Source organism: Anas platyrhynchos, chromosome 3 (genome assembly GCF_047663525.1).
Source record: "Anas platyrhynchos isolate ZD024472 breed Pekin duck chromosome 3, IASCAAS_PekinDuck_T2T, whole genome shotgun sequence".
Classification (NCBI taxonomy): domain Eukaryota; kingdom Metazoa; phylum Chordata; class Aves; order Anseriformes; family Anatidae; genus Anas; species Anas platyrhynchos.
In genome coordinates this window covers 20,281,418-20,304,215 of record NC_092589.1, presented here as the reverse complement: position 1 = coordinate 20,304,215, position 22,798 = coordinate 20,281,418, and the positions used below count along the sequence as shown (strand labels likewise).

Here is a 22,798-nt window from a genome sequence, read left to right as displayed (position 1 = left end):
AGCCGGAGGTGATAAACAAAAATTGTGATTAGAGCATATGTCCTTGCTTCCTTATTTTAAATCAGATGCCTTCCAAGGGTAGGGCCCTCAGTGAAATTTTACCCTCGGACTTCCTCTTGCATTCCTGAAATAAAATTATTGCAGCTGAAGGCTCTCCTATCTGCAGCAGATATGACCAGCAAAACCAGTGTTTCCTTAATACATATATGTTGTAATAAAACCTTTTTATTATTATTATTAATTTTGTTTTAGTAATATTCCCACTTAGACCTGCCCCAGGCTAAAGAAGGAACCAGAAGTAAAGAATTATTTCTTTCCATAAGTTTTATTATGTAGAGAACTGAAATACTGATAGATGATGAGTAGAGAGGGAGAGAAAGACCTGACAGAATTCAACTGCACCTATTCCCTCACAGGCTTACAGTCTGTCTTGTAACTGAGGAAGGAGAGGAACAGTAACCAAAAGAAACTAGAATGTACAAATAACTTTAAATAGAGGTTTTTCTTCCCTTAGTTACTTTGTGCTCTGTTTAAAGTGGACATCTTACTACATAAATTTCACCTATTATTTTCCAGTGACAGAGACTCAAAACCCAGTGATGACTGAGTGTCACACGTTTGACCTGTGGTTGGAATTATTTGGTCGAGATCATGTTGCTAAAGAAATCTTTAGATCTCATGAATGCATAAGAACATCAAGTTCCTTCCAGAATAAAGATCACAGAAGGACTTTGTGCAAAAACAAGTACAGTCCTACTGTAGCAGCAGTATTTTACTTGACATGACCAGTGCAGAAGAGTACTAAGAGTCCCAGTGATGGAGCCACAGTTTTTCTGAATCCGGACTTGTTTGGATGTTTTGATAGAGAAAATGAAATTGTCACATGGTTGCTGATTACATAGTGAGTGAATTGTTTCTAACTACGTGTGCTCGGGGAGATAGACTCAGCAGCTGGGAAATCCCCAGCATGTGACTGGTACAGCTGTGTCTGATAGCCTGATTAAGCCTTACTGCGGACCTGAGGATTTCACCGGGTTGCATCTGTACCTGTGGGTGTCTGCCTGTTGCAGCATTCAAGAAACTGCCAAATGTCTTTCAGTTTGCATCAGCTTTTGAGTGCCTGAGCTCCTTGAGCTGTGCTAATCTTTTGCTGATAAAGCAATGAGGAAATAGAGTCCCAAGTGCAGGGAGGAAGAATTTTTCTCTTCAAGGGTGACTATGGTATCTTTCAGTCATCTGCATAGGTGCCATGCTGCTAAAGGGCATAAATAAATGCTTAGGAAAAGCAGAAGCTGGGACTTCTGCTTTTCTTCAGGCTATTTTTATGCTTATCCATCTGCATCTTGTTCCTGTGTTTTCTCCCCCTGTGGCATCTTGTCAGCAATCGAGATGGTAAGTTGTTTGGGACAGGAGCTTTTTGTTACTCTGATATGGTGCCAAGGGTAAGAAGATTTGATTCCCTGTGGGGCTTGTAGTATCTTCTGTAATATAGATCTGTGATTTCGGCTAAGAGTTCATTGGGTGACTCATTCTGACCTGGTGCGTTGTCTCCAGCGTCAGCGCTTCAGGCAAAGTGTCCCACGTTCACATGGGCAAAGGGAGACAGATGTTGCGTGGCTGAGCAGTGACCCCTAGCAGGGCTGCAAAGCAGGCATCCTGCTGCGTGGCTGAAGGTGAGCATCACCGATAATTGCAAAACATCACTCTGGTGACTTCACCTTTTAGTAGTCAGACTTTTTCACAATTCTGCCACTCCCTGGAGATTTGCTAGTGCGCAGTAAGCTTCACTGTCTCTCCCGGTTACGCACTCGTAGCACAGCCTGGCAGTGACCAGTCAGCTCTGTGACACTGCAAGAAACCATTGCTCCTTGGTTTTAGCATACTGATGATACAGTCCCTGCACTCTACTAAGAAATTATTCATATAGAACAGAATAATTCAGTTAGAAGGGACCTACAAAGACCATTGAATACAACTGCCTGACTGCACCAGGGCTTACCAAAAGTTAAAGCACATAAATGAGGGCACTGTCTGAGTGTTAGGTCAGAGGCTGGACTCGATGATCTTGAGGTCTCTTCCAACCTAGAAATTCTGTGATTCTGTAATGCTTCCAGGACACTGACAGGCGTGAGACACCAGCCACCTCTCTAGGAAGCCTGTTCCAGCGTTTGACTGCCCTCATGGTAAAAACATTTTTCCTAATATCTGATTTAGGGGGAAAAAATGCATCGAAGCACCATTTTACAAAGTCTTCTATCTTATGGGGGGGAAAAAAACGCACAAATTTTCACTGTAAAGTATATGCAAGATGGTGTCACTTAATAATACATTTAGCCTTTTGCTTCTCAGATTTATCATAAGTTTATTTAAATGCATGATGTCCTGGTAGAAGCTGTAACAGCTCTGGTCTTTCTCTTCCATCTCAACTCTGCTGATCGTGGGCTGGATTGTAATGGTGCTGCTTTGATCGTCCTGCCAAAGCCTTGCAAAGTGTTTAAAGCATGTTTTCCTCCTGAGGCATGCTACCTTACATTTTCTGAGACCAAGGAGGGCTGATGTTTAGCAATTGTTTCAAAAGGTGAAATGGGGAAAATATTGTTTGAGAGGGTTTGGGTCTATTTTGGGTTTATTTTTATTCCTGCAATTTGTCACACATTATGGTGTAAATGTCTGTGGTGAAATGCTGTAGCATGTTAGCTTTATCTTCCCTGATTGTAAATGTAAATGTTGTTTGTTGACAAAATTTAATGGTTTTACTCAGGGTTGCTTGTGCCCAGCTTTATGTTCTAAGTGGCAGAAAGATAGTTGTACAAACAAATGCAATTGCTTAAAAATATAGAACTATTCTATTTATAGATTGCTATATTCCATATTCATACTTTTTATATTAAAATAATAACCCCTTTATGAGGCCTTTAAAGGTACAATACTTCAGAAATCCGAATATTCTCTGCTATCACTCATTTCGTAATGAGGCACAACCTATGCCTTAGTCAATCTGATTAATTAATCAAAGGTTAGGGAAATTAATTAGTCAAATATTTGGTAGGGCATGTAGTAAAGATTAGCATAACAGAAGAAGAAAAGCAGCTATTATTATTCCCCCTATTAGTTGCTTCCTAATTTCTGTATGCTTTTTATATATATTCATCTGTGCTGTGTTTGAGGAAGTAATCAGGTAAAAGGTCAGAAAGGGTTTACGAAAGTGAATCACTGTACACGGGCAGTGTGTGTTCAGTGTGTTTGGACTGTGCCTACCTTTATTAGTTTGTTAGCCACTATAGCGCAGAACCTGACTTAAGAGATTCATTAGGTTGCAAATCAGTTGAGTAGATATGTTGTTGCAATGTAGCTGTATGGACTTGAATGGAAAATTATATAGTTCATTTAAATTCCACAGATAAGCCATCAGTCAGTGCTAATTTAGGCCATGTCCCCAGAATCTCTGAGTTGGAATTGAGATAAGAGATATTTGCGTGACAAAAGCGAGATGCAGGGAGCACGAGTATTGCTTTCTGATCATGAGATGGAGAATGTGCTCCCTTCCCAGTTTTCTGTGACTGAATGCAAGTGGTGTAGCCTAAGGACATGTTACCTCCCCAGATTTGTGTTAACGTGCATAAAATGAAGTTGGGGTTGGGGACAGGGCCTCTGTGACTGCTGGAAAGAGCCAGGGCAGCAGTCTCGGTCATGCTTTCCTGCCCTTGGCACTAGGTGTGGGGAAAGTGCCACAGCTGGAGTTAGGAGAGGGCAGGCAGGGAAAATCTGATGTAAAATTGCCACCAAAAATTGTAATCAGAGTGGTGGAAGAGTCTGGTTGTGTTTATGTGATTTTATTTTATTATTTTTTTTTTGCTTAAGTCTCCCAGGGCAAAGTTGACATATTTCTGCATGTTGCAGCCTGCTTAGTCATGTGTCTAATGTGCCTTGTTCTCTGTGACCACCAGCTTATATAATGCAGAGGGGTTTAACCAACCTCACATGCTTTACCACAGTGTGATGGGTCACTTGACAGTATGAAGAACACAATATGGTAATTGGGAAGTCTTTTCTTTCTTCTCCCTACCTCCAAAATAGACGAATTCGTACTTGTGGAAGAGCACCGTGCTAGTGTTTTTGGGAAGTGACGCTGCCTCTTTATCTGCAGAAGAGATGCAACACGTACTGTTACACTGCAGGCTTTCATCACGCCATCACACAGCATCTCAATTCTCACTTGGAAACGCAACTTTTAGGGCTGAAAAAGCAATTCAGGCCAGCTAAGGCACTTGCCCATTGTTAGTGTACCTTTTGGGTAAGGCTAAGAAACATTAAAACCAGAGAATTAATTCCCTGTAACATCAGACAGAGATATACGAAGATATCAGTACTGATGCCAATGTGAACCCTGTTCTGCTAGAGATGTTGCCTTGTACTTGAGACAGCCAGGATCCTTCTCATAAATCACATAGTCTGAACCTTTAAAACTGGAGATACAGCTCCACGTGCAGCTGTGGTGTAGGAAGGGGACTGCACAGGCAGGATAAACCATCACGTGCCTGGGTACTGCTATTTGGAGTGAAGGGGCGAGAGACGGTCGTATTAGCAACACCTGTAAATCTGCTTTAAAGTATTTGGAAACCAGATCCATGCTTAGGATCCTGTCTAAGAAAGCACCACAAAACTCCTGCATGGTACTTAACAGCTGAAAGCTAAGCAATTCCATTGATGCATTTCTGGACCGAGGCCTCTGGTTTCTTCCGACGAGTATAATTGCAGCTCCTCTGACCTTTAGTTGGCTTAATGCAGGCATCCAGGCTTGAAAGTTGTGCATTGTACTAAGGGAGTTCGAGTTTGGTTTTCTCTTACTACACCTACAAGTGGAATGCCAGTCTGATGTGCTCAGTAATGAAAATAAACACTGAGCAGAACAAATGGAAGCACTGTTGGACGCAAGGGCTCAGTATAACTTTGGCATCATAAAAAAAATCTTCAGGATGGCATTAGAAGATTTTTACTTTTATGTTTTTTAAGTTGAAATAAATTTATTTTTTAGCCTTTCCTCTTCAGGTGATATAAGATTAATATATATGGAACTGAATGGGTTTCAATATGTTTTGAAGGGTATGTCTTTGGAATTACCCCACAGCACATCTGTGGAGTATTGCTTCAGCAGACTAGATGCTAGACTCAGAGTACTGCTTCTAGCAGACCCTGTGTTTTCTGCAGCTAAAATAATGTTTTAAAGACTAATTTGGAATATGAACTGACAAAAGTGGGGAAAGAGTAAAAGGCTCTGTAAAATGTCTGTGGTTACTTGCCACTGAATATGCAGACATTATGCAATTAAAGTTCTTAAAAGTTGTTTTCCCCTCCTCATGGACACAGAGCTTACCTCTTCTTGAGATCAAAATTTACAATATTCAAGGGAAAAATTAGGATTGTTGATCCCCTCATCCCTCCCCTTTTTATAGTTATTTGCATAAATTCTTTCTCTATGACTATATATGCATGTTTCATAAGCAATTGTATCCAAGGAAAAGATTCAGATGGATAAACGCGTGTATGTGTGTCTGAGGATTTCATTAGTAACTGTCAAGGTAAGGCTTCCTGAAATCAGGAGTTTTTATTGATGCCCTTTATTTTACTTAACTCATGTTACAAAAAATTGCACTTTGAGAGATAGGCATGCTTGCCAGCAATTCGGGGGGGGGGGGAGGAGGGGAGGAATGACACACGTTTCTCAAATATTTGGACTAATGGACAATACTAAGTAGTCTGGAGAATGGGGAAGCACATATGCAGAGGGAAAACGGCTGAGTTCAGGAACTGAAGTGAGAGCCACAGCATGAGAGGAAAATACACCTTGGGTGAGAGGAGGAAAGCTGAGCAAGAGCTCTTGGGGCAGCATCTCCCTTTACCAGCTGGGGGCACCTTTTAGCTGTCTCATTTGTTTGATTCTTGCACAGCTGGAAAATATCAGACTCTCTAAAAGGAGTTGTTAGTTTTATCTTGAAAGTATAGCCGATAAATAATTTGTCAGTTCTGGTTTCTGCCTTCTCTCCACGGGAGGCTTTTAGCCCTTCAGCTAGAGGGTAAGTACTCAAACAGGCCGAGTGCCTGTATTTGGCACAGCTGAGAGGCCGAGCCTGTGGTGAGGAGCACAGCCTGGAAGCAGTCAGAAGTCTACAACTGATCTGGCATTGATGAAGAAAGCTGCTGTGCTCTCAGCAGCAGAGCTGCTGGAGAAGGCTCCCGCTCCCTGCCTGGCTGCTCCTCCCTGTGCCCCTGCCGTGTGGTGGTGAGCAGGATGGACGCGGGATGTGAGGCTGGGGGAAGGTCTTAAAAGGACAATTAATAGTACTTACTGAATCTAGTAGTTACAGCTAATTATTATTTGTGAAATTGGTGGTAACTGAACCAGTTATTTTGTTAGAATAAACATCTGTGCCAGTGTCTTCTAACTGGAAAGAGCTCCACAACACGGAGTTTTGTCTAGGTGCTCAGGGTAAAGGGTTAAGAGCTGAATAGTTTGGATAGTGCCCAAGTTAAATGTGCTTCAGCAGTGATTAAAGGTCAGGTTCAGCTTCCCCCAGGCTGTGGATTCGCACATACTTCCTTCTCATGGTAGTGTCATCCCCAACTGTTCCTCCTTGCTTGCTTCCCATCCTTACCTGCGTATTGATTTGTCTCAGTAAACAGTTTGTGTGGCTGCAGAGTGAATTAGGTTGGGGAACTAATCCAACTCTCTTTCTCCTCTCTTTTCTGGGGGGGGGGTTATTTTCCTCAATACACTTCAGCCTGTGCCCATACCAGCAGTTTTCCTGGCACAAATAAGGCTGTGGTGTGAGGTGGGTATAAGCCAGAGGGAACAAAGTGTTAAAGCCAGTACTGGTGCTGAAAGAGATGTCTGTAAAAACACACCTTGTTTTGGTGCAGAGGAGCAGGAAACAGGGTGTAACTGACTTCACCAGGCGATGTGGTTGCATGTGGTCGCTTTTGCTCAGAGCAGAGGCCCAGATCTGAGTGCCTGTGGACCTTCATTTGGATCCTTTTCTTTCTGTAGTGGGTTCAACAGAAATTTCACTGCCTCTGAACTCTAGAAGAGTGTTCTGTGCTAGACCAAAATGGACGTAAATTAATTCATTGATAGGAGAAGGAAAAAAAAATAAATTCTGTATAGTACTGTTGTTGTTCTTTTGTTTTCGCATTTTCCTTTTCTCCATTCTGTCCTGGGCACTGCTGCAACAGGAGCTGCAAATGGCCTTTCCTGCTGCACAGATATATATCCCTTCCAGGTTTCACCTCAAGTCTGCCACTTCTTGTGCTGTAGATCATAGCACTTGAGGACTTTGGCTGAGGGACAGCCCATTCACTCCTTTCCTGTGTATCTCACAACTTTGCCAGAGCTGTAGTTCCCTCAGGTAAACAGTTTCCTTGCCTCCCTTTTCCAGGGGTAACAGTAAGATTTTGCTCTTTTTCTAGTGCTTTTTACGTACAGCTCGGTAAGCACCTTCTCATTTTTCACACAGAAAAATAGACATAGATGACTGAGTGCATTGGTCTCCATCAGACTCTGGAATGGTTAAATATCACTTTGCCCCCCAACAGAGCCTTAATCTGAAGGACTTTTCATCTCCAGAGTACAGCAATTAGGTAAGATTTAATGATTTTTATGAGTCCAGAAAGATGACAAGGTGTCATTGTGTAAAGGAAAAATCTGCATTCAGGCTGGGGTTGTGCAATTACGCTGTTAACTCTTGGGAAAAGAAAAAATCACTTGCTTCAGGCCACTGCCTGTCATCTACATATTAGCAAGATACCATTCCTTCTATCAACTTAATTTTCTTATTTTTTTTTTTGTGTTATATGTCTCTGGTGCATAATTTTCATTAATTTGGGCTAATTTGCTCCTTAGATAGAACGAATGAGACAACCAAATTCTGCTGTATGTCTGCTTGCCTCTCTCATTCCACATCTGAGGCAACGCTGACCTGTATCACATCTCCTATTCCAGTCGTTAAGTTCATCCTGTGCTGTTCTTGCCAAAGTCCTACAAGGCTGTCCTGGTACAGTGTAGATGCCTGCTAAACCCCTTTAAACTTTAAAATTCACCTCATCTGGATGCTGAGGGGAAGGAGGCTCATCTCAGCATCAGAAAATGGGAGAAACCTCTATGTTGAGGTCAATGACTTGACTCAGAAACCTAAATGCGATCAGAGTAGTACTCTAGGTCTCTGGAAATGAGAAGGTAATGATATTAAGGAATAAACAACAATAATCAACCCCTAATGTTTTCTTTATTAATTCTGTAACAGGTCCCTTTCTTGAAGTCTTGCTCTAGTTTTTACTCAGTTCTCAGGTGGACAACTTTTGCATCAAAGTTGATGCTATTTTGCCTGACTGGAAAAGCAATGTTCAACCTAATGGCTCGCCCCCTGCACTGACAGTGCAGTGCTTGTATCCATGTCCTAGGATGCGCCACGCTTAGTTCTCACTTTGCCACACAGTACTCCAGCTTCACACTGTTGGATTTCTCAACGCTGAAGCAAGCAGTCTTCTCTGCCAAATGCAGCACTCCCAGTTGCTTACATTGTGCTGTCCTCTAGTGGTTAAAACATTCTGCTTGCTGTCTGGTAGCAAAAACAGGGTCTCTTCAGGCACTTCCTTCTGTTACTCACATTTAAAGGTTGTTCTTAAGGCAGCGCCTGGCTTTGTGACAGTTACCTAATGATGAAGTTCATCATTCAGTTTCAAGGTTTAGCTTCAGGGGTTTTTTTGTTTGCTTGTTTTACACTGCCTTAGCCATTCTTCTACACCATTTCTTGAAGTTGCAAGTAGAAGAAGAGTTGGGAAAGTACAAATCAAAGACAAGAGATTTGAGTTATCACTGTTTCAACTGTAGGATTTTGGTGAAACTTTTGATGTCATTCTTCGCTACCCTTTTTGTATGGTGAGGGGAGTAAGTAAGGGGTGAAGGAAGAGCTACTTCATCAGGCTAGTTGAGAGCTGTTGATGAAAACAAGGTCTTAAATGCAGCAGATCTTCAGTGTAAAAAACAGTAATGCATTGTCTCATATGGTAGGACCCAATCACTGTGAGAAAATCCTGTTTCTGAGGTGGATTTTTTTATAAGTTTACATGAAATCTGTAAACTCTTACCCTATGTAGCTCATATGATTTAAGCTTCTTTTTCCCCACTGTGAGTTCTTATCTAATGTAACAAACTTTAAAAAGAGGTGGAGGCCAAGGCAAAAACAAAAAACATTTTAAATGTTTCTTACTTTTTATGAAAGTATATTAGGATCGATTTTCTTAATACACCTACATTATTAAATCATTAGGTCAACAAGTGATTAAACACTAACCTTTAAATAATAAAAAAAATCTTTGTTAAATAACCAAAAAGTAGTAGTAATTTCAAGTTTCTGGTGTCCAATTAAGTGTAATGATATGCAGGACTAGGTGGAAATTCTACCAATTACCTTGTTAATAAATAATAACTCTTCTAACAGAAGACAATTCACATGCATTTTTCTGCACTCTTCTACAGGAATAGGTATAGAAAGAGAGAAACTCTGAAGAAACCAAGTACCAACTCCAGTCAACATCACTTCACCCCCCAACAGAGACTTAATCTGAAGGACTTTCCATCTCCAGACTACAGCAATTAGGTAAGATTTAATGATTTTTATTAGCCCAGAAAGATGACAAGGTGTCATTGTGTAAAGGAAAAATCAGCATTCAGGCTGGAGTTGTGCAATTACGCTGTTAACTCTTGGGGGAAAAAAAAAATCATTTATGGGCCACTTTCTGGAGGGAGCCACTGCTGACTAGTGATTACAGCTCAGAGCAATCCAGGTTTGCTTGTTCAACCACGAGCACTCATTGCCCAGTGGCCATCAGGACAGATCACTGCTTTATTACCAAGTTTTTATCTGACAAGACCAAGTCATTGCTACAGTGTTCTTCCAGCATCTAACAGACTGGTTCTTAAAATGGACACTATTTTTTTGGTCTGCCGTCTGACTGTTGGTAATGTGGCTTTTTTCTAAGACCAGGCAAAAAGCTTGGGATTTGCCTTTACACACTTCAAAGCAATGCTTTGCACACTCTTCTGTGCCTGTGCCCTGCACTACATTGCCATTTGCCTGGGTAGCTCACTTTGGATTTAACACGGCTTTCTGATGTGCCAGTTTTTGAGACACTAAAGCATTGCTTAAACATGTGCATTGTCTACCACCACACCAGGCCCTGGTGTTAGCTAACAACGTTAGTTCAATTAAACATCCCTCCCCAGTCTGGTCAAGGCATGAGACCTGCTGACAACTGATCTGCTGCTGTTAACAGTGCTTGAAATGACACTGTGCATCTCAGGTCAGTGCCATGGACCTGCGTAACTCAGCTGTGAGTAATGCTCACCAACAGCTGATAATTGATCACTTACAAGCATGTGACATGTTAATGAAGCCAATAGTCCTCACTTACATTGTTAGTGGAGAGAATATAATCATAGAACCATTCAGGTTGGAAAAGACCTCTAAGATCATCTAGTCCAACCCTTTACCAAGTACTAAAGTCCACAACTAAACCATGCTACTAAATTCTACATGTATATCTACACGTTTCTTGAAGACCTCCAGGGATGGTGACTCAACCACTTCCCTGGGCAGCAACAGTTGGCCAATGTCATCAACCCTACATTACAGCAATTCCAAGACATCTCTCTCAAAAAAAAAAAAAAAAATCCAAGTTAAAAGCTAGGCCTAAGGCACCTCTAATAGTTCTCCAAATGTCACCTATTCTGCCTTATTTAGATACCCCCTTTAAAAACACAAGAAAAGCAATGTTTTATGAAAACATTTAAAGAACTAGATTCTTGTCCAAAGGTTATTAATTTAAAAATGCACTTAGTGCTCAGAACCTGACATTCTGATCTCAGCTTTTGATTCCTATTGCTATAGCTCCATTGCTTCAATGGGATCTCTCTGGCTTTCCAGTGACATCAAACATGGTCTAAAATCAGAAGGGAAAACTATTTGCTATAATTTTCCAGTCACTTAGGGATATTGAGAAATCTCTGAATATATTGACATAAAGCCTTCCTCAAAGTAGATTCCAGTGATGTTAGCCATTAAAATCAAGCCCAGGGGGCAACTGGTAGTTAAGAAATGTTTTATTTAATTCAAGCACAGAGTTAATGTTGATCAAAGTTATGCCAAGCAATTTTTCCTAAGCAGCAGTAAGTGCCTTGTGGACTTTCTTCTTTACTTTTGTAGTAGAAGTAGCAGCAGCACACTTGAAAAGCCTTGCAAGGAAATGCACAGTAGAATGAAATATTTTAGCAGAAGGCTCAGTACAAGACTTCAGTCTCCTTCTGTGTTTTTTTTACATTAGGGTTCTCTCTATTGCGGCCTGATATGCTGTTCACCTTGTATGAAAAAATCCACCACACGCGAATAAGATAGAAAAGGAACCAATTTGACAGAAAGGAAATCCAAGAGTCAAAGGAGTTTGTCTTTGACACAACATATGTGAATATGAAAGGCCACTTGTTCAAAAAGTAAGTTACACCACAGAGCATGAAAATCCCTAAGAGCCAGCACTGTGCACAGGTCAAGTGTAGTAGCAGAATTATTTATTTGCTTTCTCAATTAGTGTACTTGTAAGTGTCCAATATTTCTGAAGGCACCCACATGGGATGAGGTACTGCAGCAAAGAGTGAGTTAGAACAGTCAGATTTCTGATCTAATTAATACAAAAGACTGTCTCCACCTTCTGTCCTCACAGCTGTATGAAACATTCAGAGACAAGTAAGAAAATACGGATTCTTTGGGTTTTGTTTTCCCATTTGAATCCCAGTCTTAAATGCCAGTGTGTATTCAGGGTACAACATCACCTCTAGTAAGACTGTGACTGCTGAAAACAAAGTAAAATAAAAACAACACACATCATCCCCAACTGCAATACTGAAGCAAGAATATAAAGAAACATGATGCAAATCCATGTCTACTAGAGAAAGACTCTGCCCTTACCTTTTAAGAACCAGGAGCTGTGTACTTAAAACTAACAGGATGGGCTTGTCATCTGCATTATCAGAGTTCTTGCAGCAGGACAGGTCTCCTGCTTGACATTTGCCCAGAGTGCTCATCTGGAGAAGGTGGAGGTAGTCCTGCAAAGCACTAAACATCTGAACATATTCATCTATGGCACAAGTTCTACTCCAGTCTTCCAATGTTGCTGCTTCACAGATGTGCTAATACAGGTCAAGTTTGGGAGCTAACAGTTTAACAATGAGCAGGCAAACAAACACAGGACAGGAATGAAAAAATTATCTCCCTGCCTAGAGGTCGAAGATTCACTCCCTCCAGAGGACATACTGTCATGGTATATCTCATGACGGTGCTCTTACAAACAGTGCATGACACTGCTCACACTGCAAGGCAGCTAGCAAAAGAAATATGTCAATAGGCAAAGGGAAAAAAAAAAAAAAAGACATCAAGACAGCCTGAAACTTCAGAACTGTTTTATTGCTTTGTGATTATTAGTTGCGCTTTGACACAACGTACTTCGGAATAAATTGGTATCTACAACATAATTTAAAAACTTAGTATCTTACAGCTCATATATTGGCACTATAGAGAAAACCCAGAGATTTGTCATTTTGACCCAAGATTAAAAGACAGATAAAATATTTACACCCTTTATTGTTGGCAAGTAAACATTCATTGTGGAAGGCCCTTAAAAACAGTGAACAAAAAACATCAACCTAAGTGCCCTCCAAAAACATGTAAAAACACTATCAGGTAACTCACTCCTTTCTGAAACTAGACTTTTTTTTGGTGCTTTGGCACTTTTAGGGTCCAAGTGCACAGTAACTCCCTCATCTCATTAGTTAAGGAAAAAGTAACGTGCTTCAGGTGAAAAGAGGAGAGATTCCCACACACCATCCTCCATTCCCACACAAACAGTATTTTCATCAAAAAAAGTGACACTGCTTCAGGATTTAGCACATACCAAGGAGTTTATAAATACAAAAGCATTATAAATACTAAAGCATCTTTTTTAATAAGAACCTTTTTGAATAAATAAATGACAGTTGGTAATAGAGAGCTACATTTGCTTTGGTGATCAGTTATCTATATGCAGCATAAGTTATCTTCATAAGGCAAGCAATGAGATAGCAGACGTGAAGTCCCTGAGGATCAGCAACTCTGTGAAACAAACGTGTTGAACAGTGTGTGTAGACAGCCTGGAAAACAATCAGTCCCAAGGCATCTGCTTTTTGATCTCCAAGTACAGCTGCAGACTACACAATGAATTATTTCTATACCTCTTCTGTAGGCAGGAATTCATAAAAAAAAAAAAAAAATCAGAATACTTAGCAGACAGTGGTGGGGAATTAGTTCTTCTAATGCTGGACCAAGTGCTCCATCTTGTGTTAGTCCTCAGTATTCAGAAAAAGGCTTTCACTCCCTCCTTGATAATTGCTGGTTGGGCAGAACAGCTTGTAACTTCTGCCTATGAACTACTGTTGTCCATGGTGCCATATGATGGCTGCTCCTTTTGGGCAAGCATCGTCCTTTCTGTAGAATGAGGATGCAAAACTCGAGGGATGTATATCTGAAATCACAAGCGTTAAGGATTTTACTAGTCTCTCAGATTATAATGTTGGGATAATTTACCCAGGATAATTTTTCCCCTTGCCATTCTTCTTTTCATCCATTTTCCCATTCTTCAGCTTAACACCCGAGGCCTTTTGCACGCTACAGGAGGCTTCCTGGCGCACCTCTCACCTGTACACACACAACTTGTAGATGTGGCACAAAGACCTCTACTTCTACTTCAGTCCTACAGCCTTTTTAGTGGCAAGGCAAAGGCCTGCTATACATGTCACAACTTTCAAAGTCACAAAGCAGCGGCAACTGACTACATTTGGCTGCTGTCCAGATGTCAGGTACCAGCTGGTGTAAGGCCCAGAACAGCATCTAGAGCTGCTGGAAGTAGCATATCTCAACTACTCCTAAAACTTCAGCTGAAGGTACTTCTGGAACACCACCTGGGAACAGTCAAGGAGCCCAGCTGCAGAACTCTCTGGTCCCACCAACATATTAGTTTGAATGGACTGTAGGACTTCCGTATGTCCTACATAAGCTCTTTGGCAAGCAGGGTGAGAAATTAGGCTTTTCTGAGAAATGTAAGAGAATATTAGTAACTCTTAACTTCTTACAGAAGACGCTGCGGCGGTTGGTAAATCTGTGTCGCTTCCGCTTTCACACTGCATGCCTTCTACCTGTAACCAGTAATGGGGGGGAAAAGGGAGAGAGACAACAAACTGGTAAGTTAAAACAGTATTAAGAGATGGTAAGCACTTGAAAGCCTGCAGAAAGAAATCACAGGGCAGTGCTGGTGCTCTAATGTACAGTTACAATGAACTTGCCTCCAATCTTCTTCCATACTGCTCCCTCTCTTAGATTTGCTTCCTGCTGCCACTGGCACACTTTCTGCTGTGCCAAGTAATCTGCCTCTAATGATCAGCCCTTTTACTCATCTTACTGGAATTAATGTTTGTGGACAGCCATTGCTACTGTCAAGGCAAGAAACAGCCCAACATGACTAGCTGGTGTTACATCAAATACATAGGCAGGTGCTGAAAGGTGCAAGGTATCCATCGCTTACCTTATAATTCAGTGGGCTCAGATGCTTGAAACATCCAAAACAAGAATAAGCCACACAAACAGCAACTGTGATGTTGACAACCAGGAAGGTAAACATGCTTGTAGGTGCTTTAAAGCCTAGAAAAATATTCAGAAAATTTAATATAAAAATACAGAACAAGAAAGACTCATTCTTGTCTCCCCCATTTTCAGAAGCCTCATGTTTTCTCCTTGGAGGACCGGGCAAGCTACTTCCCACCTCAACCAGGAGAACCTACTTAAGCACAAAGCCCGCTGACTGCTAAAGCTGATGAATGTTATTTTTCCAGCTTTTTTTTTTTTTTTAAAAAAAAAAAAAAAAAAAAAAAAAGAGGCTAAGGCAGGCAGCTGCAGATCTTGAATGCTAAACAAGACTCGGATCCTTCTTCTCCCTCATTTATCCTGGACCCACTTCTAAGATGCTTTTAATTAATGATCTGTGAAATGTAATAAGCAGAGTCCATTTACTAAATACAATGGTGGTAACCAAACCAGAGGGCTTGCAAACAGCTCAAAGGGGAAAAAAATTACCTTTACAGATTAAAAGTTATTCCTCCACTACCTCCAAGGGAAATATATATATATATACACATATATATGAATAATAAGACTGTAGCTTCTCAGAGTAAGAACGGATGAGAAAAAGTTAACCCAGCTGTTTCTAAACTTCTTTGGCCAAAACATGCAATACCAATCTTTTTTTTTTTGTTGTGTTGTGTTAACCCCAGCATGTCTAGTGACATAGAACAGGCAAGTTTACTGCTTAGTAGGTTATATAAACAGATCTGTGTAGATCTGTTTGAGAAGAGGAAAAAAAGTACATGTTACTTTCAAGCAAGAAAGGGAAATGAAAGAACTTCCCTATGGCTATTCTGGAATCTCCTTTAGAAGAAGCTGTTTTTCTAAGCATCGGTTACATCACTATTTAACCAGCTGTTGAGGAACATCTACATGGAAGCCAACATATGAAGTGAGCCACAAGGCAAACAGCAGGGGAGAAGTCTCCACAAAGCAGTTTTCCCCTGCCCTGCATCCTCAGCACTCATCCCTGCCAACAGCTCTAGAGAACCATGGTACTTAGGTGCCCATCGCAGGAGACAGGATGAACTGCTGATACTACTTACTACTATCCTCTGCTGTGAGGCGCACAGCAGTGGTCTAGGTGTCTGATGGGTAAATGGCATGAGGTTGAGGAAGAAAACAGTAGCTGAGGAAGAAATAGCTGACACTGATGCAGCCTGTCTACTTGCAGTACTGTGGGCAGGAAAGCAATATTTGATCCTGACTCAGAACTGAAGCAGAAGCAGAGCACTCTTCCCTTTCCTTCCTTCCCCTTGGCTCAAGGAGTAGCAATTAAATGAAAACGTCAAGGTCCTGCCTCTCATCCTAACACCACTTGGTTGGACAGCCTTGCACACTGACAAGGCATTGAAGAATACCCAGTTAAACAGTAAGTCCATGCTAAACCAAGCCTAACATAGTAATGGAAAACACAGATTGGGTTAAGTTCCACAGCAAATGATGGTCTTGCCACAGACCCAGGAAACACTGAAATAAGGATTTCATTTTTACTACACCAGGTTTTCCTTCGTAACAATTAGAGACACGTCAATTGCTGCATATTTTTTTTCCTAAAGCATGTTCTAGAAATTCTGTTATTTTAGAGGACATGAATTTGTTCATCCCCTCAGTTGCAGAGATAGATCTCAGAACAAAGGAGAAAAGCTCCCAAGGATGTAATTACCACAGTGTCACCTGCTCAACTCCAAAGCTCAACTCCAAAGATGGCCTGAAGCAATAGTTTTGATTGCCTCCACTGGGAACTCTCTCCAAAGTTTAAAAAAATAATAAATAAAAATATGTTGGCAGACTGTCATTTAACTGCAAGAAAGCTGGAAAAACAGTGTAAACATACTAACATACTTTGCCATCAGTGCTGTGAGATCAGAGAAGATAAAATACAGAAGGGAGTCCAAGGGCTCCCTTCCCAAAAAGGGAAACTCAATTCCTTCAAGCATCACCAGCACTTCTGTTCCATGCCAAGTGCTTCCTCCTACATCATGGGTAAAAAGCTGCAAGCTATCACATACCTTTTCTGATGCCAAAGTTGTTAGTATACTGCAGCCAATACTAATAATGCCAAGTAATTGCAAAATAGAGAACATCTGTGTATTTAAAATGAACTACACTAAACCATGAGTTTTTGAATCAGAGTATGGGGAGGAGAGTCACTATCTCACTGCAGTCTTCCATATAAAGTTTGACAGATGATGTAGAACAAAGGTCTTAGTAGCATTAGCCAATATTTTAAGAATTTTTTCCTAAACAACAGATGTACAACAGAAGTAATAACCAATTCACTCAGGCAAATTCAACTTATATACAGACTGCACAAATGTGTGTAGTGAAGCCAGAGACCATCTTACTGACAGTAACTAATTCTGAACAGACTTTTCTTTAATGTTGGTGTGTTTATTTTTAGTTGTTTTTAAATACTGTCACTCTACAGTCCAATTGGCCAATTCAAACCCTGCATATTTAGGGAACAACTTCCTGTAAAGTGAAAAAACTGAATGGAACACGATATTTCAAGTTAACTTACCAGCTACCTATGCCTTCTTCAGAGCATCTTATGCAAACTTGTATAAGCTGCAAATATTGCATACCTCAGTGCAAGAGGTAACCCCCATGACTTCCCATTTACAGAGGTAAAAAGAGAAGCCCATAACACCTATGGAACTTCACGTTTCATGTTTAAAAAAGATGGCAAGAGAAGTAGGACTATGTTCTCAGTGAAAAAAGGTAAAGCTTACCCAGTCGCAAAAAGGAGAAAAAATAGAGCCATAAAAGGCAGAGAATTGGAGCCGCAAGGGCCTGATTCACTGCTGCAAAGTGCATCTTCTTTTCCAGCTTGGCAGGGAGATACGCATAGTAGAGGTTGTAGCGGTCAACCATGTGCTTCAGCAGTATATATATTAACCCTGGAAGGAAAAAAGGAAGAGCCAAGGAGAGGTTGCTGAAGACTTTTTCAAGACTTGATAAAAGCAGCAATTCTATGAGGAGATCTACAGCAACAAAGCGACTGAAAATCCAGATACTAATGGTGGATACAGCCCAAATATGAATGGAGTACAGCTTCTTGAAAGCAGCCTGCTTCCAAGGTGGTTCATGGGGCAGGGCCAACATCCCCAGGATTTCACTATCCCTCCTCCCCTTCTCCTCACACTTCTCTGTGGCACCACTTGTACTCCCAGAGTAGAACCCAAGTTCCTCTCTAGTGCTGGCACATCGGCCCAATCTGTTTGGGTAGGCCTGGTAACTCCCTCACTGCAGTACAGGTAAGGCAGCCTGCAACTTGGAGACCTTCTTGAGGTCCTACAGAAGGACCGCAGCTCTAACTGCACTACAGGGTAGCTGCACTTTACCACATACCCTGAACTAATTAGCTGGTTGTCTAAGCCAGCAGGTTGAGCAGAGTACGCAGCATTTCCTTTCCTGTCACAGGACAGGTATAGCATTCACCAAAACATTGTCCCAAACAAAGCAGCCAGTACATCATTAGGTCACGTCCCTGGGGTCAAGACGACAGAGCATGCAGCTGTCAATACTGATGTCAAAGTGATTTCATTCCACCAGCTACTAGGAAGAAAATTAATTCTGTTCTAACTGAAACCAGGACAGCCACAGACCATGTTCTCAGTCAGAGCATGGAATTTTAGACAAATGGTTTGCAACACAGTAGAGCTGCAGCAGTGAAAAGGACTAGTCTCTAAAATAAGCACATACTTGTGCTTATTTTACACACTTCAGTCAAACTTTAAGACAAATGTTATTGCAAACGTGCCTAAAGGATTTGGGGATCAGAATGTCTCAAGTCAAGTTTGGCTGCTTAAGATGGACCTCCAGATACCTTATGCAGCCTGCTTCTCTTAGACCTCAAGAACCCAGAGAGAAAAATAATCCCCTCACAACCAAATCTATCTGAACTCCTATGCTTAGCTACTAAAAACCACCACCGGAGCTAGTTGAGACAACACTCAAAAATAAAATAAGCATTTAATATTCATCAAATACAGTTTCAACTTCTAAATGCAGCTAAAGAACTAATTCACCATCTTCTGTCCTATTTTGCCCCACAGGAAGGGATGAAAACTTTAATTAAAGTCCTAGGGATCATCAGCATCTAAACTGTACCAAGAACCTAGAATTGGGCCCTCCTTAACTCCCACTTGCCTCAGCCTCACTCACAATGTCCACAGCTCGTTGGAGAACTTACCAAATGGGACAATGATGGGGCACGTAATGCTATAGGCCATGACGACAGTGAATACACACAACATCCACGCGTACATTGCTCCAAATTCATATTCAAATGCTTGTTGCTAGGAAGGAAGAACAAAAAACTTAAATCTCTTGTGTCACTTATCAATTTGTTAGGAGTTAGGACAGATGCACTAAAGCAAGTTCACCTTCTCTTAGTCTCTCCCTTTGATAGATCAATTATTGCCCTGAGAGGTACAAACAAACAACAATTATACATAAGTTTTGTGTGTTTTAAACAGGTACACTCACAGAAAACATGTTACTACTTCCATAGCCTGAAAAAAAAAAAAATCCTCAAGGAAAGTGTTTTCATCTACAAAAAGCAACTACTTAAAACCACAAGGTAGGAAGTAATTGGGCCAAACACAGAATCTTCATCTAACTGCGTATCTCGTCGAATCTGTACACTGTTCCTTGTGCTGGCTTTCACACTAGGGAAAGCTCAAGATGTCAAAGTTTTGGTATGGTCGGTACTCCCATTTTTTTCTAATGCTTGGCTGAACATCTTGGAATGGGAAATCTATATATATCAGTTCAACCACAGCAAGGCATAACATGCAACAGTTAACAAAAGTGAATGTTTAACATGATTATTTTAAAATGGACACCCCACCTCCCCCCAAGAAAAAAAGAAAAGAAAAAAAAGGAATGGGGACAGCTGTATACAGGCTTAAGTTCGTATTCCAATACCTTGAATGTCAAGCTGCAAGACAAAACATCATCTGAAAGTTAAAGTTCACTGCTTAAAATTAGACAGTAAGCATTAATCTGAATGTAGATCTAACCAAATAAAATCAAATAGTGCATGTTTGATGGCTGATAGAAGAAACTAACTGTGGACAGATCCAAATTTTAAAAACCCTGCAATTTAAGAGTATAAAGATAATATCAGAATTCTACTAAAAAATCCAAACCATAAAAATCTGAATTGGAGATACAAAGATTTTGACCATCTCTTACTTGAATAAATACTTCACAGTTAAATATGCTGCAAAGAAGGGCAATATAAACTTGTTACAGGTGAGTGAAATCGAGGCCAAAAAAAGTCAGGACATGATGGTTAGTGGTCTGAAAGATGGGGGCTCCCACTGTTTCTTATAAAAAGCAATTGTTTAATTGCCTCTTTGCTAAGGTGGGGCTCTAATACCTGTTTAATATTTTTTCTTTCTGCTGTGGACTTGGCCATTATCATGCGTATGGTATAAAGGATGAGGCCAGGTAGGCGCAGCAGCTCCATCCCATTGCCAATGAACGCAGAGGCAATCACGTAGTTCACAAAGAATGCTCCCTGGTCAGGCAAAAAGACACATCTGCAAGGAAAGACATCAGACAGTGACTGGAAAGCACAAAAGCAAATAGAAAAAAATATATCTACAATGGATCTCTATCATCTTTGGAAATCTCTCTCCATAGGTGTAAGTACTAGCCACCATAAGAAGTGTCTAAGAAGACTTCTGATAACCTTGTTGAAAAGAGTACTACATAACTATAACTGCAGTAAAAGTGTACTTCTATGGAGCCAGTGCAAAATTATCTGTAAGAAGACCAGCTGAGTCACACAGGTTGGATGAGGAATACACTGTTCAAGCAAAGAAACAGCAGTCTGATGGGGTGGCTAATGAGAGCATCACTTGATGGCTACAATGGCAGCTTGAGACAAGATAAGACTAGGAGATAAAATCCCATTACAGGGTAGTAATTCCTACTCGTCTTCTTGTAAGTAACTTTGAAATAGCAGTTGAAAACATAATTAAGTCTTAATAACTGCATCCTATTCTTTCCCTACAGCCACCTCGCAAACTAGCCACCATGCTCAGCTCACAGTCACAAGAGCTTCTAATAATCAATATCTACAAGTGTGCAAGTACTGGCATGAAGACATTTGTATTTCTTAATATCAACAGTGAGTCAATAGATTTCAAAAAGGAGAACTGTTGAAGCTATTTAGTCCCAGTGAAATTCTTAGTAAATATCTGCATGTATTATCTGGCAGGAAAAAAACTATGGACTTCTCCATAGCAAAAGCATCTGCATTCTCTCCTCCCCTTCCCTGAAGCTCAATGTCCTCCCTAAGGTACCATCCCTGAGGTAATCTTAAAAAACACTAGCCAAAGTTAGTCAATAGCAAAAAAAGCATCCTAAATAATTGTACAAATTGTTGCTGATACTTACTCCAGCCTAATGGCAGAATCAGATGATTCTCTGTCAAACAGCCAACGGAAGAAAAAATCAAGACTGAAAGAAAGATGGTTAATATAATTAGTGTCCAGAAACTTAGCATTGTACAAAATTGCTTCTCTTTCAGTAGTTCAGATCAGGATAACAGATGGGAAGAATTTAATCAAATAATCTGAATACTACTTTAGCTTTATACTTACTGCTGGTCAGATATAGGAAAAAAAAAAAGATGCATAATAAAAGAAATATATCTACTTCATACTGAAATTCTAAAAATTAATTTTTAGAAGTAAGAATATAGGTAAGACACATACGTGCTATCCTATTAGCTAGGGACAGTTAAACAGAGTACAGGTCCAGAGAAAGAAAAGAAAAAACTAACTCAGTTGTAAGACATACTCAGGAAACTGGGTTCTCAGCTACAGCAGTGTGGGCAACTTTCAATTAGCCATTGATCTTCCAGTGTCATAGATTTCTTTGCTACACAAAAAGTGAAACTTCACAAATGTTAAGGGCAATGAGGTCTTCAGATGAAGAACATCAGATTTCAATGTTATACATCTAACATTTCAGTGTGTCACCAGACACTCTGGAAAGGGGTGGGGTACATCAACTGTACCTCAACTAGCAACTAAAAAGCAAGAAGTCTGTCATTCGGAAGCTGTCAGAATACCCAAACATTAAACTATAACTTTACCTGGTCAGACCAAGGGAAGGCAGAATCAATACCATGAAGATCAGAAATATGTAGACTTTATGCATCATTATTCTGTTCTCTGCAGATCTGCCAACAGAAAAAGTTAGTAAGAAATTCACATGAAAGACTTCCACACATGAAGGACCTTGCTCAAAGAATGTCAGGACCCATGAGACTTCCAGCTTCCCCTACCATATACACCACTACAAGATACTTGTGAAAGAAACCCCTTTGGGATATTCACTGATTTCAACCAAGCAGGCTCTCAGTATCGTCTTGGGCATAGAAAACATTTCAGAACATTAGTCCAGATGCAGTGCTAAGAAAACTACCACTCTGTACCACAAGCAAGGGGATGAGCACCAGTCTGGTCCCTCTTGTAATGATACTCACATCCCTCAGCAGCTTGTAAACAAACTGCTCTTCAAATATTGTGCTAAGAAGGATTAGACAGTTTGTTGAAGGGCACCAGAGCCAAGAAACTAGACACTCAGACAAGCTACTTAATTATACTTGCCAGGAGTCAAGACTTGGGAACATAACGCTACTAATATTATACCCTCCTCCAGTAGTAGGAACATCTTTCTAGAGACACGTTGTCAGAAAAGCACAGAAATGCCATAAACAATTCAGACTCTTTTAAAGATGCTGTCTCATACAGCATTAAAACCAGAGATTTTTATAGGATCACATGGCCACTGGGTACTATGGGACACACCAGTTAGTATAATTATACTAAGGCTTAAAATCAGGTCTTTAGGTCCTTCTTTTAGTTAACATGCCAGCATTTGAAGCACTTTTTCTTGAAGAAGGATTGAGGGACTCAGAGGGTGGTGAGGCACTGGAACAGATTGCCCAGACAGGTTGGGGATGCCCCGTCCCTGGAGGTGTTCAAGACCAGGTTAGATGACGCCTCGGACAACCT

General features: G+C 40.7%; 2 protein-coding genes across 3 annotated transcripts in view; one reads left to right on the top strand and one right to left on the bottom strand.

Annotated features, from left to right (window-relative positions):
• Positions 1-969: 969 nt before the first annotated feature.
• Positions 970-22,798, top strand: part of LOC101789646 (left-right determination factor 2) — a 59,347-nt gene continuing 37,518 nt past the window's right edge. Inside the window, exons 1-2 of the mRNA XM_013094953.5 lie at positions 970-1,392; positions 9,533-9,653. The gene's annotated coding sequence lies outside the window, so the exon portion shown is untranslated. The remainder of the gene's footprint in view (positions 1,393-9,532; positions 9,654-22,798) is intronic.
• The window catches only part of TMEM63A (transmembrane protein 63A), a 28,340-nt gene continuing 18,030 nt past the window's right edge, over positions 12,489-22,798 (bottom strand). For both annotated transcript variants that reach the window (XM_072035496.1, XM_027453692.3), the window contains 8 exons: positions 21,874-21,960; positions 21,171-21,233; positions 20,146-20,308; positions 18,952-19,057; positions 17,489-17,656; positions 14,659-14,774; positions 14,210-14,272; positions 12,489-13,602 (listed from right to left, as the gene is read on the bottom strand). In XM_072035496.1, coding sequence (XP_071891597.1) covers positions 13,501-13,602; positions 14,210-14,272; positions 14,659-14,774; positions 17,489-17,656; positions 18,952-19,057; positions 20,146-20,308; positions 21,171-21,233; positions 21,874-21,960 — 868 coding nt within the window. In that variant the 3' untranslated portion in view covers positions 12,489-13,500. The remainder of the gene's footprint in view (positions 13,603-14,209; positions 14,273-14,658; positions 14,775-17,488; positions 17,657-18,951; positions 19,058-20,145; positions 20,309-21,170; positions 21,234-21,873; positions 21,961-22,798) is intronic.